This window comes from Natrix helvetica, assembly GCF_964273705.1.
Source record: "Natrix helvetica genome assembly, chromosome: 3".
Taxonomy (NCBI): domain Eukaryota; kingdom Metazoa; phylum Chordata; class Lepidosauria; order Squamata; family Natricidae; genus Natrix; species Natrix helvetica.
The window spans coordinates 140669091-140689320 of record NC_138549.1 but is presented as its reverse complement, the minus strand read 5'-3'; the positions used below and the strand labels follow the sequence as shown (position 1 = coordinate 140689320).

Below are 20230 nucleotides of genomic sequence, written 5' to 3'. Positions count from 1 at the left end.
TGCTTACAAAAACTATTGTGAATCTTTAAAAATGTAGTTACAATGGAGGTGCAGTTCTCCAACAATGGAAGATAAGAAAAGCAGTTCTAGGAGACCTAGTGTATATTCCAATTATAAAATACACACCTGTTTTTGTAACTCTGCCAGTTGCTTTTGGAGAACCTGGGTTTCTTTCTAGAGAAAAAAGAGAGAAAACTTATGCTTACCTTCAAGAAGTTTATTATTTAGGAAAAGAAAACTATTTATATAGATTTTCTCTCATTTATTCAGGTTCAACCCAACAACTATAAACTTTAGTTTAAATATAAAGGTAAATGTATCCCTTGGCCAATATCCATTTCTTAGCTGAGGGAGCCAGATTTGTTCGAAGACATTTCTGTGGTCATGTGGCCAGCATACACTGAGGTGCACAGAACACTGTTACCTTCCCATCAAAGTGGTATCTATCTACTTGCCTTTGCATGCTTTCATACTTCTAGTTGGGCAAGAGCTGAGGCAAGTAATGGAAGCTCACCCTGTCGTGTGATGCTTGGGCCTCAAACCCGGGTGGTCAGCTTTCAAGATGACAAGCTCAGTGTCTTTAACTGCTGAGCCGTAGTGCCCCCTATTTAAATATAATGGGAAGGGAAGAAAATAGTGGATGGTTTTAAGTGCAACTTCTGATAATAAAATATGCACTCTTCATGGCATGGATTTAGGATATCTGAGGAACTGTCTTATCCCAATGGGACTAGCCTGCCCCACCCATGCTGGCAGAAGGGGTATGTGTCAGATCCCATCATCAAAGAATTTAGGATGGCAGGGTCCAAACAAAAAACCTTTTCAGCTGTGGCTCCTGGAGAACAATGTGCTCCCCAAGGTGAAATCTGCATCCACCTTTTTGGCTTTCCAAAAGAGCTTGAAGATATAGCTCTGTCAACTGACCTGCGACCCCAATAATGGCATATCATTCTGCAGGAGGCCAATGGATTAGATAAAATCCCATGTTGCTTCCTTCCTCTTCATCTTGGTCAATTTAATTTTAACTAATTTTAAATTTAAAATCTCTGTTTATTGTTTTATGTAGCATTTTTATTTAATGATTGCAAGCTGCCTTTGGTGACATGGGTGGCATAAACATTTTGTATGTATGTATGTATGTATGTATGTATGTATGTATGTATGTTCAAACCTTTGAAATGGAGAGAATCTTTTGTAACCCAGAGGCAGCTTGTGAATATTCAAAACTTACAGAAAAGTCTCTATGACTGCTTTTCAGTTTCCTTCGTTCATATTCTACCTGCAATCAATAAGAGAAACAAAAATGTTATCCTAAATTACATAAAACTGGCTAATAACTGACTACTGATACTGAACAGATTACTGAATATAAGGCAAAGAAATCCAAGCACAAAATACTGAATTGTGAATAGCCCTAAATTTCTGAAAATAGGTAATGTGTATAAGAATATTCAGGACATCCAGATTCAGCCAAAGTTTTGTTCCATATAGTATTAACTTTGTGAACTCTCAAGCACCCTTCCCTTTTCACTTTGTATTCAAGATGGATAGTGATTAATATTTACATGTATTTATTTGTTAGGGTGTATATAGCATATCTATATCTGTGTTATGTAGGTGTACACTTCTGAGAACAGGCAACAGGATTTTGTTTTTAATGTGTGCCAGAGTGCCCACAGAAAAAAAAAATTACAAGGTTATCTTGACCTTAATAGTGACTACCCAATAAAATCAATAAAACAAAGTGACTCAGGAAGTAAAAAAGAAGAGCGAGCAAGTTTTATTTTATTAATTACACAGTGAGATAAGTTGGCAAACCCTTTATGATATTGCAGTACTGTAGGAAAGTAGAGCAGGAAAAGTAGAAAGTAGATCTAAATCCTATTAATAGATCAAAACATTCTGGTTAAATAAATAATACTGAAAACAGCATGTTGACTAAATATATGAAGCAGATCGTTGGAAGAAACTATGGGAAGCTTCAGGTTTAAAAACAGTTGCCCCCTCTTTCAACCAAGTGTATAATGTCCCTAATGATATCTTCCAAACATTGGCATGGAGTATTTTGGCCCATTCCTTTTTGACACACTGATATACTTGGGCTGCCCTGTGTGAAATGTTTTCTTTTGGTCATACTACAAAATTTCTGTTGGGTTAAATCATGGCTTTAATCCTCCCATTCAAATAATTATTTCGTTTGGTTCAGCCATGTTTTTACATATTTACTTTGTGTTTAGAACTCCTATAAAATTCATTGATATAATGCAAAATCCATTACTTCCTCAACCAACTGAAAATAATGCAGTATTCAATAATATTGAACAGTATTTGTAATATTTATTGAACAAGTATTTGTAATATTGAACACAGTAAAGGTTGACTCACTGTATTAAAAAGAATGACAGAATGCATTGTCTTACACATTTGTTGTTCAATAAGAAGCTCTTTAATGAGACTTTAGATTAATTTGATCACATTAAAGGGCAAACGACTACTTTACCCAATCACTGTATAATGAGGGCTAACATATGATTACATTGCACTGAAAAATAATGCTGATCTTGGTTACTTTTCCTTTACAGAAAAGCTTACCTCTTGCAAAGCATCTCTCAATTGAGCATTGTGCTTTTCTAAATCATGTTTATCATTCTCCAATCTGACCACAGCTTGCTGCAGAAGTTGTAAAGGCTTATACAAGAGTTGTTTTTCAGCTGTCCCTGTCAGGTGTCCCTCTTTTTTCAAAGCCTGCATGACATAGAAATGATGCAGTACAAAATAAAAATATAAAGGTCCGGATATATATAAAAAAATAGGAGGCAGTCTGACAGCCACTCACAAATGAGGGCAATTTTGTCTCATGGATGGGACATGACTTTTTTCTGAAGAAACCTTAACATGTTGCTATTGTACATTTCAGAATCTTAAGCAATTAACTGCTTAAGGTAGAGATGCCAGTTGCATCAGTTCCTACAGGAATAACTATTAATCATTTGCAATAAAATCAAGACTAACCTTAAAAAATTACATAATATGATTGATAGAATGGGAAGCAAAAAGGCATATAGAATTATAATAAAGTTATACTTTAAGGTGCCAAAAAACCCTGATGAAAATTGGAATATGTCTTGCTCTTCTATATGATGCATTGCCATCTCACATGTTTCGTATCTGTTCTTTTATCTTACCTTTCCGGCCTCATTATGCTGTACCCCTGGTATATCATTTTCACTGCATAGCAGATCAGAAACTCCCACCACAGTTTCAATAATGAACCTTGCCTCCTTCAGAGTTTTAAAAGCTGTATTCAATTGTTCCTACAGGAAAACAAACAAAACTCTTTGCTTATTTAAGTATGGTAGTAAAGTTGAATATAACTTTACTGTTCACATGCTTTATAAACTATGCTGAACCTGCAACAGTTTCATGCATTTTAAGATAAAATGCTTACCTGGAGATGAAACCTATCCACGTCCCTTTCTGAAACCATGCTCTGTGTAACAGCCATTTCCTCCTTTAAAATTCTCATAGCCTCTTCACTTCGGGCAAGGGTCAGATCCAACCTCTGAGCCTTCTGCTTCCATTCTATCTCACCACTCTCCGTCTGTTTTAGAACAGCTATCATATGATTCAATCGTTGTCTGTTTATCATTTTCTCATTTTCCAAATGTTCAATCTTTTCCTTCTGCCATTGCAAGCACTGGTCCTTTTCCTTAATAACCTTGCTTTTAGCTAGTTCTTCTTCCTTCCACATAAAAATTTTCTCAATACAACTATGGAAATTGTACTCTTTGTTATCATGCAATCTCAGAGCTGAGATGATTTGATTTATCTGATCACTGTAGGTTAATAATTCCCTCCCTTTATCTTTGAGTCTCTCTTCCAGTTGCTCAATTTTTCCTTTTTGCAATTTAATCTCATCATCTTTCTTCTGTATACGCTGGAGATGCTCCTGCTGCTTTTCAGATTCATCTTTTATTGGTTTTTGATTTCTTTCTTCTTGATAATTTATCTCTTTATTCTTTGGGTCAAGCAATTTCTCTTGCTCTCTGGGATGTTTTTCGTGTCCTTGCCCATTTTTGTGTTGATACCGCAAAAGATCATCCTTACTTTTTTGTTCTCTCTGTGTGGCTTCTACTTTAGCCTGGTATTTACTCATTTGTTCTGGTTGCTTGAGAAGCTCTTCTTCTTTCTCTGCATTCAACTGGTTAATCGTATCCAGATCCTGCTGTAGACTTAAAACAGTATGCTGTACTTCCTCTTTCTGTTTTGAGAGTTCCTTGATATGTGTTTGTAAGGATTTTATTTCCTTTTCTTTGTCATGAAGGGAAGACCTAGTAAGATGCAGTTTATCCAAGATAAATTTTGTCTGGGCCTCCTGTTGTTGAACTTGCTGGAGGTTGTTTTTCTTTAAATATTTGATCTGCCATTCTCCATTTTTTAAAGCTTGTTTTGCTTGTTGGACTTCTGCTTGCAATCCTTTCATTAGCCTTACATTCTCTTCTGTATGCTTTTCATGTTGCTCTTTCAGGGACTCAATTTCTTCTTGTTGCCTCTTAAATAATATTTTGAGTTGTCCCAGCATATCAAAAGTAGTTTCTTGTAGTTTTTGTTTTTTCAGTTGGTTTATTTGTTCATCTGGAAGCTCTGCATTATCATCTCTCTCCTTTAGCATTCCTGAACTGTACTGGATATCTTCAAGTAGAACTCTTATCTGGCTTTTTAATTCTTCTTCATGCTTCCTTTGGAACTCCAATTCTCTGTTCTTTTCCTCCAAAGTTGCCTGTGTCTTTGCTCTATGTTCATGAAAAGCCATTCTTTCTATTTCCATTTCTTCTTTCACTTCTTTCATTTGGTTTTCTTGTGCCTTGAGCTCTTGTTCTCTTTGGGTCAAAGTCAATGTCATTTGCTTCTGCTTCTCAGAAAGCTCACTGACATGCTCTTCCTTCTGAGCTTCAAGCCATTGGAAATTTGATATCTGTTCCCTCTGGGAATCTATCTCCCTTTCTTTGTCCTTAATAATGGCTTTCATGTGTTCTAGGCTCGTACAAAGAGCTTTCTCACGTTTTCCCCCTTGTTCTTCCCATTCTTGAAGTAGCTGTTTTTGAGATGCAAGTTCCCAATCTTTTTCATTCATCTTTATTTTCAGGTCTTCTAGATCTTTCAGCAAAGCACCAATTTGTGCTGATTCATTATGTTCTGCAATCTGAATTTTCTCCTCTTTGATGTTAGCTTCCTTGATTTTTTCCTCCAAATTCAGAGATAGGCTTTCAATTATTGTTTTTTGGTCTTCTGATAACTCTTGTAGTTTTTGAAGCTTTTCTTCTTGGGATTTCAAAGTCTGAACAGTCTCTTCTAGATCTAGATTTAATTTCTTGAGATTGGCCTTTTGCGTCTTATCTTGCATTGTCATTTCTTCAATCTGCATTTTTTGGGAATCAATTTCTTTGCTTCTGTTTTCTAAATTTTTAGTGAGATGCTCTAAGGCAGTTGTTTGTATTTCTTTGTGATTCTCTAAATCCTTAATTTTCTCTAGCTGGTCTTTTATTTCTTCATTTCTCTTTTCTAAAGTAACATTGAGCTGATCCACAATTTCCTGAAGTGCTCTTCCTACTTCTACCTCTTTCTGCAAAGCCACAAATCTCTTCTGATGAGTCTCACTTTCCTCCTGTTTATTTCTAAGAGTGGAGAGAGCTGTTTGAAGCTCTTGCTCCAGGAACTCATTCGTCTTTTCCAGGGCACTTGCTCGATGTTCTGAAACTTTCACTGATTCTCGAAGAAGCTCCAACTCCCGTGTGAGCTTTTCTTTGGTCATTTGTAATGTGCCCCGCTCATTCTGAAATGCAAAAAGAATTATTTGTTTCTTGTTCAGTATTCCACAGCTAGAGGCAGCATTCATTCAATGGTAAATCCTGCACAAAATTGCTTGTCATTTTTAAAAAATGAAATGTTTGCTAAAATATATCACTTCCAAATATACATGTTATCTATTCAAAATATTCACTGGAAGGCAGCCAGTACCTGTAGATGGAGAAAATCTTTAAATTACGGTTAAGCATGTGAATCAAGCAATTCTGTTTGATGATTCCTAAAATCCTATTAATAATTCAGAATTTGAGTAATAATTTTATATCCTTTAAATAAAACTTCATTTTTCCCATAATAATTTAACTCATAAAGATTTAATTGTGGCATATTTCTAATCTATCAAGAACTATTCCATCTCTGAAGATTAATACAAGAGAACAAGCTAGAAGCAGAAAACATGGACCAGAAAATGGTTACTGTTTTAATCACTACTTTGTATATCTCCCCGACACACGAGGGAGGTCACACCTTGGACCTTGTTTTTGTCTCTGGCCAGTGGTTGAGTGATCTGGGAGGAGGGGACTTAACCATCACTCCCCTGTCATGGTCAGACCACTCACTCCTCCGACTTGACTTCCCTGGTGCTACCCCCCGCTGCGGGGAGGCGGAACCGGAAAATACTAGATGGTTCCGCCCCAGGCGCCTGATGGAACCAGAGAGGTTCCAGATGGAGCTTGGGCCACCTTCTGCGGCCCTGACCCGCCCTCGGGTAGAGGACCTGGTGGTCGCGTGGAACAATGTGACTACCGGGGCCTTGAACCGGGTGGCACCTTTGCGGCCTCTCCGGCGGCAACGCTCCACCCTGGCCCCTTGGTTTACCGAGGAGCTAAGGGTGATGAAGCGGCGCAATAGATGCCTAGAGAGTCGTTGGAGATCCTCCCGTTCCGAATTTGACCGAACACAGGTACGAGCCCATTTAAGGACGTACCTTGTGGCATTGAGAGTGGCCAAACGTCAATATTGTGCCACTCTCATTGCATCCGCAGAGAACCGCCCTGCCGCCCTGTTTCGGGTGTCCCGCTCCCTCCTATTTCAGAGGCCGCGGGAGGCCCCTTTACAGGGTAGGGCAGAGGAATTTGGGAAATATCTGCAGGATAAAATCGCTCAAATCCGGAAGGATTGGGCCCCTTCCAGTGGTCCTGTAGAGGCGTCCGTGGCAAGTCTTGAGAGACCTATCTGGGAGGAGTTTGACTTGGTTGCCATCGAGGATTTGGACAGTGTGCGTGGACGACTGCGACCTACCACATGTTTACTGGACCCGTGTCCCTCCTGGCTTGTACTGGCATCCTGGGAGGTTACACGCGACTGGCTCCTGGGCCTAGTGAACGCTTCGCTGGGTGAGGGGTCCCTTCCAGCCGCCTTGAAAGAGGCGGTGGTGAGACCCTTGCTCAAGAAGCCTTCCCTGGACCCCACGGAGCTGGCCAATTATCGTCCTGTCTCCAATCTTCCCTTTCTGGCGAAGGTTGTAGAGAGTGTGGTGGCTTATCAGTTTCCACGGCATCTGGAGGAAAATGATTATCTAGACCCGCGCCAGTCCGGCTTCCGCCCTCGGCACAGCACGGAGACGGCCTTGGTCGCGTTGGTGGATGATCTCTGGAGGGCCAGAGATAGGGGTTGTTCCTCTATCCTGGTCCTATTAGACCTCTCGGCGGCTTTTGATACCATCGACCATGGTATCTTGTTGCGCCGACTGGAGGGGTTGGGGGTCGGGGGCACCGTTTTACGGTGGTTCGGCTCCTACCTTTCCGGCCGGACGCAACGTGTGTTGACAGGGGAGCAGAGGTCGACTCTGAGCCCCCTTACCTGTGGGGTGCCACAGGGGTCGGTCCTCTCGCCGCTCCTGTTCAACACATATATGAAGCCGCTGGGTGAGATCATCCGTGGTTTCGGGGTGGGATACCATCTGTACGCTGATGATACTCAGCTGTACATCTCCACCCCGAACCACCCCAACGAGGCCGTCGAAGTGATGTCCCGGTGTGTGGAAGCTGTACGGGTCTGGATGGATGACAACCGACTCAAGCTCAACCCCTCCAAGACGGAGTGGCTGTGGGTTCCGGCCCCCCGGTTCAACCAGTTAATTCCATCTCTGGCCATCGGGGGCGTACAACTTGCCCCGGTGGAGCGGGCGCGCAATTTGGGCGTCCTCCTGGATGCTCGGCTGTCCATGGATGACCATGTGACGGCTGTGGCAAGGGGGGTATTCCACCAGGTTCGCCTGGTGCGCCAATTGCGCCCCCTATTGGACCGGGATGCCTTGCGCACAGTCACTCATGCGCTGGTGACATCTCGCCTGGACTACTGTAACACTCTCTACATGGGGCTTCCCTTGAAATGCACTCGTAGACTACAGTTGGTCCAGAACGCGGCCGCGCGGGTAATTATGGGGAGTACAAGGTACTCCCATGTGACACCTCTCCTGCGCGAGCTGCACTGGCTCCCTGTGGTCTACCGGGTGCGTTTCAAGGTCTTGATTATGATCTTTAAAGCGCTCCATGGCTCAGGACCTAGCTACTTGCGGGATCGTATCCTGCCCCATACGTGTACAGCTGAAGACCCACCTCTTTCAATTATCTGGCCTGGCTCAATCGTAATTTCTCTTATTCCTCCTAACTGTTTTTAAATTGTCTTTTAAACGTTAAATTTTTTAATTACATATTGGGTTCTTACAATTGGGGTATTTTAATGCTGATTTTTAACTGTCTATATGATGTAATTTGTTACCTCCTCCGTGTCCGTGTCCGTGTATGTGTATGTGTGTTTTGTATGTATGTATGTCTATGTGTTTTTTATACATCTTCTATGTTTTATATGCTCCACTGTACGCCGCCCCGAGTCCTACTTGGAAAGGGAGCGGCTAATAAATTCATATTATTATTATTATTATTATTATTATTATCCCTGCGACCAATTCGCTCGCACAGAGAGGGACTCCTCCAGGTGCCGTCCACCAGACAATGTCGGGGGGTGGCGTCTAGGAGTAGAGCCTTCTCTGTTGCGGGCCCAGCCCTGTGGAATGACCTTCCTCCGGATATTAGGACTACCTCTGACCTCCGCGCCTTCCGGATAAAGCTCAAGACCCACCTATTTCAAGTAGCTGGCCTGGCTCAACCATAGTTCGTTCACTCTGCTCCTGACGGGTTTTTTAATTTTGTGACTTTTGGAATTTTATTAGGGGATTTTAAATTGTGTTTTAACTGTTTTTATTCATCTTCCCACCTCCTCCATGTACACGTATTCGTTTATTTTGTGTGTGTATTGTCTATATTGTTTTTATGTGTTTTATTGTATGCCGCCCCGAGTCCTTCGGGAGAGGGTGCAGCTAAGAAATAAATATTATTATTATTATTATTATTATTATTATTATTATTATTATTATTATTATTATTATTATTATTATTATTATTATTATTATTATTATTATTATTATTATTATTATTATTATTATTATTATTAAATTTTATACAGTTTATACAATATACAATTATACAATACAAATCCCAAATTTTGATCAACACCAGTTTGCTTATAGAAGCAACAGGCCGACAGGGGACGCCATCGCCACTGCTCTACATATTGCACTGAGCCACTTTTAGAAATCTGGGAATTATGTCAGAATGCTTTTTACAGACTATAGCTCGGCCTTTAACACCATCTTAGCAGGAATTCTCATTGAAAAGTTGACTGACCTGAATTTCCCTCCCCTCACTTGTGAATGGATCAAAGACTTCCTGACGGATCGTCCACAAACAATAAGGGTTGGGTCCTTTACATCTTCCACGCTAAAGCTCAGCACAGGCTCCCCTCAGGGCTGTGTGCTCAGCCCCTACCTGTACTCACTGTATACATAGGACTGCATATCCTCTGATCCATCCAATATCATAATAAAGTTTGCAGACGACACAACAGTGCTGGGTCTCATAACTGGAGGGGATGAATCAGCATACAGGGAAGAAGTCCAGAAGATATCTGCCTGGTGCTCAAGAAACAACTTACAACTAAATACTAGTAAGACAAAGGAGATGGTGCTAGATTTCCGGAAGCACAGAGAGGAGCCTGCCCCATTGTATATCGAGGGTGTGTGTGTGGAGAGGGTTTCCTCTTTTAAATTCTTGGAAGTGCTTATTAGTCAAGATCTCACCTGGAAAAACAACATGTCTCTGATGATTGGAAAGGCCCAACAGAGACTTCATTTCCTTAGAGTCCTGCGAAAAAATCAGGTGGAACAATGGCTGATGACCTCTTTCTATCGGTCCACCATAGAAAGTGTCCTCACATATTGCATTACAGTATGGTATGCTGGTTTAACTGCTGCGGACAGGAAGGCCCTACAGAGTGATCAATTCAGCACAAGAAACCATTGGTTGCCCTTTGACACCACTGCATGACATCACCAGAACTCGCTGCTTTAGCAGAGTAAGGAAGATACTCAGAGATGATTCACACCCTGGTCAGTGTCTCTTTGCACTTCTACCATCGGGCAGAAGACATCAAAGTATAGCCAGCCGAACAAAGAGGTTTAAAGATAGTTTCTATCCTTGGGCTGTCAGACTTTTAAATACAACCACAATCACTCCATGCTAGTTTTTTTTCTTTTTCTTTCTTTTTTCGTTTCTGCTATAATTTTGCACCAGTGAGGTTAAAACCAATTTCATTGTATTTAAGTACCATGACAGTAAAGATTATACTTATACTTATTAGAAAGTATGTGCTTTTGCAAAAGAGCAAAAGCTGTAAAAAAGCTTAGAAGAGAAAGACAGGCACAATAAACAACACGAAACAAGTATTTTATATGCCATCTATCCCATTATAAAATCGCATCATCAAAAAAATTTTTACCAGTAACTCCCATAGAAAAAATAATGTTTTCAACCATTTATCAAAGGTAGCTGAACCTACAAAATGTCTGGTATCCTTACCACCAAGCCTTTTCTTTGTTTCTCTGTGTTTTCAAGTTTCGTTTCCAAACTGGTCACCTTTTCACATAGAGTCACATTCTCTTCCTTGAAAGCAATGACTTCTAACTTTAAGGCAGACTCTAGGGAGCTGCGTCTGCCTTCAACTACATATTTTTCTAAAAGGAAAAAAAAAAGAAATAAAAAACTCTCCATCCCCTCATTATAACAAGAAAGTAATTTGGAGATACTTTAGAAAGTGCTAGTAGCTAATTAACTATTCAAAATAAATTTTAAAATATCAATGCATTTTCAGCATGGGATATCAAGATGATCTGACCCAGGCTTCCTTAGAAATCAAGAAGCAAAGTCTTGGTTCCTGCAAAACCTCTTTTATTTACACGACTGTGAATTCCTTTCATTCGTAGTCAGCAAGGCTTAGTAAACAGTCTTTCAGAGGAATGTTTATCCACACGCACCTTATCTCGATTGGAGCGCTGCCAGATAACTAGTTTCCAAACGCAGGGCAAAGCAAACTTGGCACAGAGTCTCTTAAAGTCACATACAGAATTTGCCAATCTTGAACCGACTGAATGAACGAATTGTTTCCTGCAAAAGCCCACTTCCCGTTTGTTCCTCTTTTGTTTCCTATCATCTCCAAGGTGCGGCTTTACTCCTAAGTCGACCCTGCTTTCTTAGTTGTTCTTGTCTTCTGGCACCTCTGCGCATGCGCACACTGGAAACAAGCTCCAGCTGTTCTTCTGCCTCACTGCTGCCTAACTCCCTCTCTGCCTCCGATGCAGAGCCCTCGTCTGAGCTTTCCTCAACCCCTAGGACTGGCCCATCTTCCTCCCCAACCTCCTCACTGTCTGATTCTGCTGCCAGCTCTGCTGCCAGCTCTGCTGGCTGCTGGCAGGCCACAACACAAAGAAGAAGAAAAGAAAGCATCAATAAAAATTTTCTAGGAAAAAATAGTTCCTGAATGAAGTGCTGATTTGTTATTGAAACCATTGTTAAGAACAGATTTTCTCAAAAGTCATCAGAGAAGATAGTTTGAATCTCCTATATTTGATGGTTTCTCTGTCCTTCTGGTACTCAGTACTGCTTTATAAATGGAATGTTTTTGTTACGAAGCTTGACATAACAAGTACAATAATGAAAAGAGCTTGCTTTGCCAAGATTTTCTGTAGCTCTCAACTCTTGTTTAGGGAAACTATCACATCTTTGCATTATCACAGTTTGTGTTACCTTCTTGGCACTGGTCCAGCCACTTTTGCAGCTCTTCGGCTTTGGCATTAATGCGTATCCTTTCTGTTTCCTTCTCACTAAGTTCTTGTTTCAACTTCTCAGAAGTCTTCCTTGCTTCATCCTGCCAAAAAAATTCCCAACCCAACACATGCTATAGGTATCCTTGAGATAGGGAGAGCTTTATAAAAATATTTTAAATAGAAATTTTCTTGCAGCAAATTATATATTACATTGTACAAACTATAGATTACATTTTCCTAGAAAACACTGTATGTTGCAAACTATACTAGTCCATGAGTCTGTCCCTCAGTGCCAATGAGATGCCCATGGGAAACTGACCAGCACACGTTGTCTGTAGGAACTATTTATACATGTTCTTCATTTAAGAAAAAAGATTTAAAGAATATTGCGGTGGATAACATGCAGCTATCACAATAACTTTATAAAAGTTTTATAACATTTTCTTTAAAATGCCAGGAAGCAACTCAAAGAATGATGCCCCATTCATAAACCAAAAAGGAAGTTACCAGTTGAAGGTGAGCCCGCCAGAGATCTTGCCTCAAGTCTTGAAGTGCTTCTGCTACTCTCTCCGCCGTAAGCTCTGTGGAGCTGTCCTTAGGTTGAGACAAAGCCAGTTCTTTCACATTATCCTGTTCTGAAGAAATAAACCTGTTTGGTAACTGTGCCTTCAGGTTAGGGTTATCAATTAGAAAGAAAGGAGAATCTAGATAAAACTCTAAAAGTCAACTATACTGTGATAGATCTGAAACTGACCCGAGTCTGCATTGTTTTCTGTCTACAGTTTCTTGCAACATGGAATATTGTTTTCACCACCCAAGTAGCTTCCAAATGTGTTAGGACAACCTTTCCACAGAATTTTCAGTCAAATGGGCACTTGTCAAACATTATTTGTATTACCAATAAAAGAGAATATATGTAGCTCAGGGTTGAACTGGGGAATCCTTGGTGCTCTCTGAGCTTGGCTGTTTTCTTGCAGATGTTTTTATTACTGGCTAGGTAACATCTCCATCTCCCTGTGTACTAAGGACTCCGCATTATTTGTATTGCCCATGTCACCTGTAACATCCATTTGGCCTGTAATTCAGAACCCAAAACTTATACTTTGCAATCCCAAGCATGCTTTTCAGATTTTTACTTACTCAGTTTAAAAAGTTCTAAACAACCACCATTCATACCAATAGACCTTGTGTGATGAATAATAAAAATACTATTGTATAGTGACACTATACAATACAAACACAATATAAAAGAAATACTTAAATTCTTAATCCTATATTTCACAACACACAGTACAAACGAAGCATCTCTCTTTGACATATTAAAACAGCTGCATGTTTGATGAGGAAAAAAAGAAGTTATCTGTGGATACCCATGCAGACATGGACTGCCAGAAGCTATTTCTAACACAGCTGCATAGGTCTGCAGAAAAAAACGGATGTTTTAATTATTCAAAGATAATTGCCCTGTTTATATTTCCATGTGTTGTGAAGCACTTCTTTTGAAGGTTTTGCATATCCCTAATAAACACAATTTAAAATTGTAGTCAGAAAATGTTTTGAACTGGTGTTAAGGTCACTATTATTTAAAAAAAAAATCAACAACCTGTATCATTCATTTTAATTGCTGTTCCAAATAGGTCTCAGATAATGATCAAAATCGACATTAAGAATTTCAATTATTTTTCCTTCTATAAAAATGGTGCCATTCTAACTCTCAACTTTAGGAAGGAGGCAATGGCAAGCCACTTCTGAAATCTTGCCGAGCCAACTGCCGGTAGTTACAATGAAGGGGCACACATACACACAAATATTGAAATGACACACATACAATGAGGACATATTTCCCAGAAATGAACCAGATTTTTTTTATACTCGGTCTCTTTAGGCTGACTTCAGCAACCTTCAATTTTTTCTTCTGTTTTATTCCAAACAGCATTTTTTTTTAAAAAAAAAAAGCAAGTTCTACCCTTAAATATCCTATATAGCCAATAGTTTGACATGAATTATGTAAGTTTATAAAGGTTATTGATTAGCAACTTATACTATTGGTATAAAAATAAGCATTACGTTTTCTCTCTATTTTCTGAGACTGTCACTATATTTTAATTAATAAGCTAAATTACAAAGGTTAGCTACAAAAGACATTGATAAATACACACACACACACACACCCTCAAATATAGTTCTACTACACTAGAATTCTGACTGTGACACTTGATTAAAAAAATGACATGCTTATTCACTTGCTCCTTAGACTTACCTCCATTAAGGAATGATGACTTCGAAATGTCTTGGTCTCCTTGCCCTCTAAGTTTTGGCTCAGGACTGTTACACAGCATGTAGTGAAGTACTGAATGTAGTTTTATCAGCTGAGCTTGAGCCTCCCAATGAACTGAACAAACTCGCTGACATTCAGATGCCAGTGCCTCTGCCCTACTCTCTGTGCTACTTAAGCTTAAGCGTAACTGAGACACTTCGGCCTCCAGCTTTTGTATGGTGTCTTTGGCATGTTGCTCATTCACATGGGAAACTTCCAGATCTTGAGTTAGCTGTTCCCCATGAGCTATCAAAGTTGCCTCCTTCTGTACCATCATCTGCTTGAGTGATTTCTTCTATGGAGGAAAACAATAAAGCTTGGACATAGGAACAAGGATAACTCTAAGATAAGTAAATACCTTCTAGACAAAATAAAAGACAAACTGGGAAAAGTTAATTAAATAGACAAAAGAATAAGGTTTGCATATTATTACAAATATAGGTAGTTCTCAATTTACATCGGCAGTTGGGATCTGAATTTCTGTCACTGAGAGATGCAGTTATAAAGTGTGACTACATTGTTTGGTGACACCAGTGCTTGTAGTCCAGATTGGTGCTTTTAATTGAATCCCTTGGTCATTAGGTGACGCAACTTCCTGCCGGCTTCTAACAATCGAAGTCCGGGGGGGCGGGATGGGGGACAGCAGGAAATTGCAAGAGCCACTCTTCCAGGCTGCTGCCAGGTGGGGGAGGCAGTGAGAGTGGATGGGTGGGGGAAGGTCATGAAGGGTGCGAGAGGTGCCATGTAAATCAGGAAGGTATGAGAAGATGTGCAAATTTGTGAGGATCATGAGAGGTACTGTACCGTGGGTGAGGTTACACATGGTATAAGGGGCTGTATGAGAAGCACTGAGGAACATAGGCAGGATGTGTGTGAGGGGTGCATGTGGGTTGGGGAGGGTTCATGGGGATGCAAGAGTGCGCAAGACGCATTATGTGGGTTAAGAAGACTGCACAAGGGAGAGTGCGAGAAGCACTGTGTGACACAGGGAAGATGCACAGAGCTACATGAGAAGTGCCATGGGGGTCAGAAAGGATAGGTCAATATGCACGAGTGGCCAGCAGGACATGAGTGTAGAGAAGTTGGGGGGAGAGTGTGCAAATGGGGGAAACTTATCCCAGTGACAAGTGATCTTCCCTGTTGGCTACTCCTTTGACTTTCTGGGGAAAATGGCATGGAAGGTTGCTGTCAACGCCTAAGGCATTTCCATGACTACTATCACCTTCAGAAGGGGAGGGAAATTCCATGCATACTTTTGGCCAGAGTGAAAGTCTCATATTTCTGTACTGGGATGTGAATGTGCATGTCCAGATCCCTGCCATAACATCCTGTTGGAGAATGTAATTAATGACCTCAGCCAGAGGGGAGGGGGCACAGGGGTAAAGATCAGACACCATTAAGTGTGATTTAGTTTCAGCTACACAGAAGTCTGTGCCAAGATGTTAGTCCTAATAAACGAATGGTTTTACTTTGAATTTCGTCTCGGGGCTCGTAAATTAATTAAGGCAACTCTTGGAACCTTCACAGTATTAATCATATGAGTATGGCAACCAGTCCTAAGTGCAAACAAGTTTCCAAGCATCCCGACTGCAATCACATGGCCACAGGGTACTGAGATGGCCAGAACTCTGAGAACCACTTGTAACCACCATTCATTCAGTGCAATATAACTTTGAAGGGTTGCTGTACTAAGGGTGGCTGTATGCAAATCAAATATTAGTTGTAGGGCATTACATATTAATATATTAGTTTTACGCAGGTAAAGGAAAAATTAAGCCAGGTTATTCCAAATAATGCAAGAAAGAGGCCAACGTATTAGAAAAAATAAAACACTGAAAGCAGATTTTATTCTAAAAATACTACTGTACATCGAGAAGCTAGATACTGACAATAAAGAGAAAAATAAAAAGGAATTGTTGTGGATGATACCTGGCTAATGAATTCCTGCACTTCTTGTTTCTGCTCAGCAAGTATCTTTTCTGCCTGATTTAGGGCACTACTCAATTTGGTGATTTCATCCTGATGAGCATCGTCCCTCTCTTGCAGTTTCTTGAGTCTGAACTCCTTCTCCTCCAATGAGAGAATCAAGCTAGAAAAAAAGCATGATTTCAGCTGTAGGATAACCACATTTACGGTATTTTTCAGAGTATAAGACACTCCAAAGTATAAGACGCACCTAGCTTGTGGGGAGGGAAACAAGGGGAAAAAAATCTACCTCTGCCTCCTTGCAATAAACAGCAAACAGTACAGACGATATACACTGCATGTGGTGTTACATTTCAGACAATACTTGTACAGATGCTGTTAAAATTGATGTGGCTTTCTGGAAGTATAGTTATTCTCTGCTATTTAAAAGAAGATATAATAGCACTGGGCCTCTTCAGATGAAGCGTTTATTTTACAAAGCTTCTATATTTTGTTAAGTTGTCTAACTATAGTTACCTCTGCCTCCCAGCAATTTGCCTTATGCAACAAACTGTAAGTTTCACTTTCAATTTCAGCATGGGCCTCCCGATGATCAGCTGTTTCAGGCTGCAGGGATTGCCATGCCTCCGCAAGCCCCCATTTTCCCTGTTTGCTGCAAGGAGGTAATTGCTGGGAGGCAGAGGCCAAAGGGGTGGGTGGGTGGGGCTACATTCAGTGTATAAGATGCACCCAAATTTTCACCCTCTTTTAGGGGGGAGGGAAAGGTATGTCTTATACTCCGAAAAATACGGTAAGTACAAAAAACCAATTTTCTTTTAGATGCTATCAACATGTAGTTTTAGTTCTTTTATGGTACACAGTTATAAATTATGATGTAAAGGCAAAAATTCAGTATATATGTTGGAAAATAATAATTACACAAAGATGGGTCAAGCACAGTGTGCACCTGTAAAAAAAGATACCCATACAAAAATTATTCATGTCACATAATTGGGGGAATATATGAGATTAAGCTACCAAGAGATCATCTCTCTTAATGTAAACAATGTAATATAAAAACAAGGGAGATCATGCCAGCATTAACAGATACAGATCCATGAAATTATAGTGCAATCATTATATGGCAGCAACATTCCTGACAGGATACAATAATTAATCAGACTATGCAAACTATAGAAACTAAGCTTTAAGACCTATAAAAGGCTGATTTTTAAATATAAATAAAAATAAATATAAATATAAATATTATAAATATAAATAATGTAAATGTAAATATAAATAATATAAATATAAATATATAAAATCTTTGGAAACAAACAATCAAGATCTATCCTGTCTTTCTCTAAGAGAAGTTTTCACCAAGTACATTCTAAAAAAAACACAATACAAAATCAAAAACACAATATTTATAGGGAATCAGCAAAAAGTAACTCTCTCCGATATCATTATTTTCCACTTACGATTTTTTTGTAGTTTGTGCTTACCTAGCTCGTTCCTGCTCCAGGCTTTCCAATGTTGCCTTAAGCTCCAAATTCTGGTTTTGTTCTTTCTTCATACAGGTATCCTTATTTTCCATTTCTTCTTGCTTGTTATGAAGAAGGGCCTGAAATTCTGCATTCTGATATTCAACTTTTTCTTTCCAATTCTGCAACTCTGCACAGCGATTTTGTGCCTCTTCCCAATGGCTCTGAAGCAGGGCGCTTTCGTGCTCTGCCTCCTCCTGCTGCCTTTGGAGTACAGCTTTCAGTTTGGCATTCTTCAGTTCCACCTCCTCTTTCTGTTGTCGCAGATTTCTGTTCTGAAGTTCTGTCTCCCGTTTCTGATTCTGCAGCAGTTTGACTTGAGATTTTGCCTCTTCCCATTGCCTTTGGAGCTCAGAATTCTGAAGCTCTGCCTTTTCCCACTGACCCTGCTTTCTTTCCAAGGCTTGAAGAGTGGTCTGGTAGTGCTCTACCTCTTCTTGCTTTCTTAGTAGCTTGTTGTTTAGGTGTTTTTCAGTTTCCCATTGGCTTTGCAGCATGGCTGCCAGTTCTGTGTTTTTTTGTTCCAACTCTTCCTTCTGTCTCTGCCACTTAATGTTCTGCTGTACAACCTCCTCTCTCTGTCTTCTCTCTGTTTCTAGTACCTTTTGTAGTTGTGACACTTCAAGCTCTTTCCGTTCAGACAATTCTTGCTTTTCTCTTAAATGCTGCTGAGCCTCTTGGTCAAACAGTTTGGAAGAATCTTTTGCAGTCAGCAGCTGGAGTTCCAACTCTTGTATCTTAAAGGAGAGAATAAAATAGCAAAGGGACAAATCATATAGCTTTGACAAATGGTACGGTATACTATGCACAAGTGTAAAGATGGTACATTATGACTCACCATCAATGAAGAGATAATGCTGCAGGTTTAAACATCTCAAGATAAACTAATTTAATATCAGCTTGAGCTTTTTAAAAATTTCAGTATTTGTCTGATCATAATAGAAATGGCACCAATGCAATGGGGTATTACACCATTAAGAAATAGGAAAAATATAAATTGGGCAGAAGGGAAGTTAGATACCAGAATCAGTCTTGTTATACAACCCAAAATATCTGGCTTTTCTTAAAATAATATATAGTTCTTATAGAAATGTTCTGATTTTTTTATTTGTATAGCTTTCCATAATGTTTTGGAAAAGTTGACACAATTCAGCTTTAGCCCACACTCACAGATTCTCATTACAATTTCAGAAAGGCTGCATATTAATACAAGGCAAGAATAAGTTAAAGCAAAATCACCTGATTTTGTAAACTGTTTCGCTGATTAAGTAGAAGATTTCTTTCTTCTTTGAGAGATTTAATTTCCTCCTTCTGCTTTATTTTCAATGTTTTCATTGTATTTGTGCTATCTTTCAGCTCAGCTTCCAGAAGTTGTACATTACTCTGCCAAAAGATAAATATGAAAGAATTGGGATTTAACATTTCAAACTATATCTGTGCATATCCGGGTTTAGTTTCTATAACAACACCTTTCTTTTATTAAGTTTCTAGATACTTATACAATCTAGGAGTATATATTCCTGGATGCCTATGCATTCATACGAGTGTATTGATAGATTGATTAATTGACTGATTTACTGTGCCACTCCATTCTCATAGGCTCTGAGCAGCATATAATCATCAAAAAATTAAAACAATATAAAATCTGTTTCCCTGAAAATAAGACCTCCCTGGATAATAAGACCAATTGGGCTTTTGAGTGCAAGACAGGGTCTTATTTTCTTTTGACCCCGAAATAGGCCCTTGGCTTAAGCCCTCCCCCGAATATAAGCCCTCCCAGAAAATATTGCAACACAGCAGCAGCCAAGAGGTGACCATGCTCGCTGCCTCCTGCACCTCAAAAATAATAAGAATTATTTATTTGCCCAAAAATAAGGCCAAGTGCTTATTTCGGGGGTCAAAAGAAAATAAGACCCTGACTTATTTTCAGGGAAACACGGTATACTTTCAAAAATAGTGCCATCCAGCCTTATATAAATTCTATTTGTATATCTGAATTTTAAATTATATGTATATCTGTGTAATGAAAGCATGAACAAGATACTATGTAAGAAGTAAAATGAGATATTTAAACAATCTTTAGCAATTAAATCTGATTGGTTTTTTTTTTCAATTTTCTACACTATTCAAGTACACCATCAAAATTTGGTTGGAAAACAGTGGTAGATTTGTAAAAAGAAAATGTTCAACCAAGAACCACACTGAGCTAGATTACACATCTTGTAAAATCCCAAAATAAAAAGGGTCCCCATTTTTTTCTCATCACTTGCCACTGGAGTCGGCCCAACCACTTCAATCATGCCAGCAGAGGCACCCATTTCCAGGAGGTTTGGAGGTAGGGGGGTCAGAAACCTATTTTTTTTTCATGACAGGATCAACCCTATGAAATGATTCGTTTATTTCTAACTTCTGGATCTGGAGGAAGTTTAAAGTAAA

The 20230-nt window shown here is 39.6% G+C and overlaps 1 protein-coding gene across 4 annotated transcripts in view; it reads right to left on the bottom strand.

The window, feature by feature from the left end:
• The window catches only part of CEP250 (centrosomal protein 250), a 39646-nt gene that overhangs the window by 1603 nt on the left and 17813 nt on the right, over window positions 1-20230 (bottom strand). For all 4 annotated transcript variants that reach the window (XM_081948056.1, XM_081948055.1, XM_081948058.1 and 1 more), the window contains exons 21-32: window positions 19034-19177; window positions 17756-18531; window positions 16275-16434; window positions 14289-14640; window positions 12536-12663; window positions 12009-12129; window positions 10785-10939; window positions 3449-5833; window positions 3186-3314; window positions 2593-2745; window positions 1232-1279; window positions 127-174 (exon numbers count right to left, since the gene is read on the bottom strand). In XM_081948056.1, coding sequence (XP_081804182.1) covers window positions 127-174; window positions 1232-1279; window positions 2593-2745; window positions 3186-3314; window positions 3449-5833; window positions 10785-10939; window positions 12009-12129; window positions 12536-12663; window positions 14289-14640; window positions 16275-16434; window positions 17756-18531; window positions 19034-19177 — 4599 coding nt within the window. The remainder of the gene's footprint in view (window positions 1-126; window positions 175-1231; window positions 1280-2592; window positions 2746-3185; window positions 3315-3448; window positions 5834-10784; window positions 10940-12008; window positions 12130-12535; window positions 12664-14288; window positions 14641-16274; window positions 16435-17755; window positions 18532-19033; window positions 19178-20230) is intronic.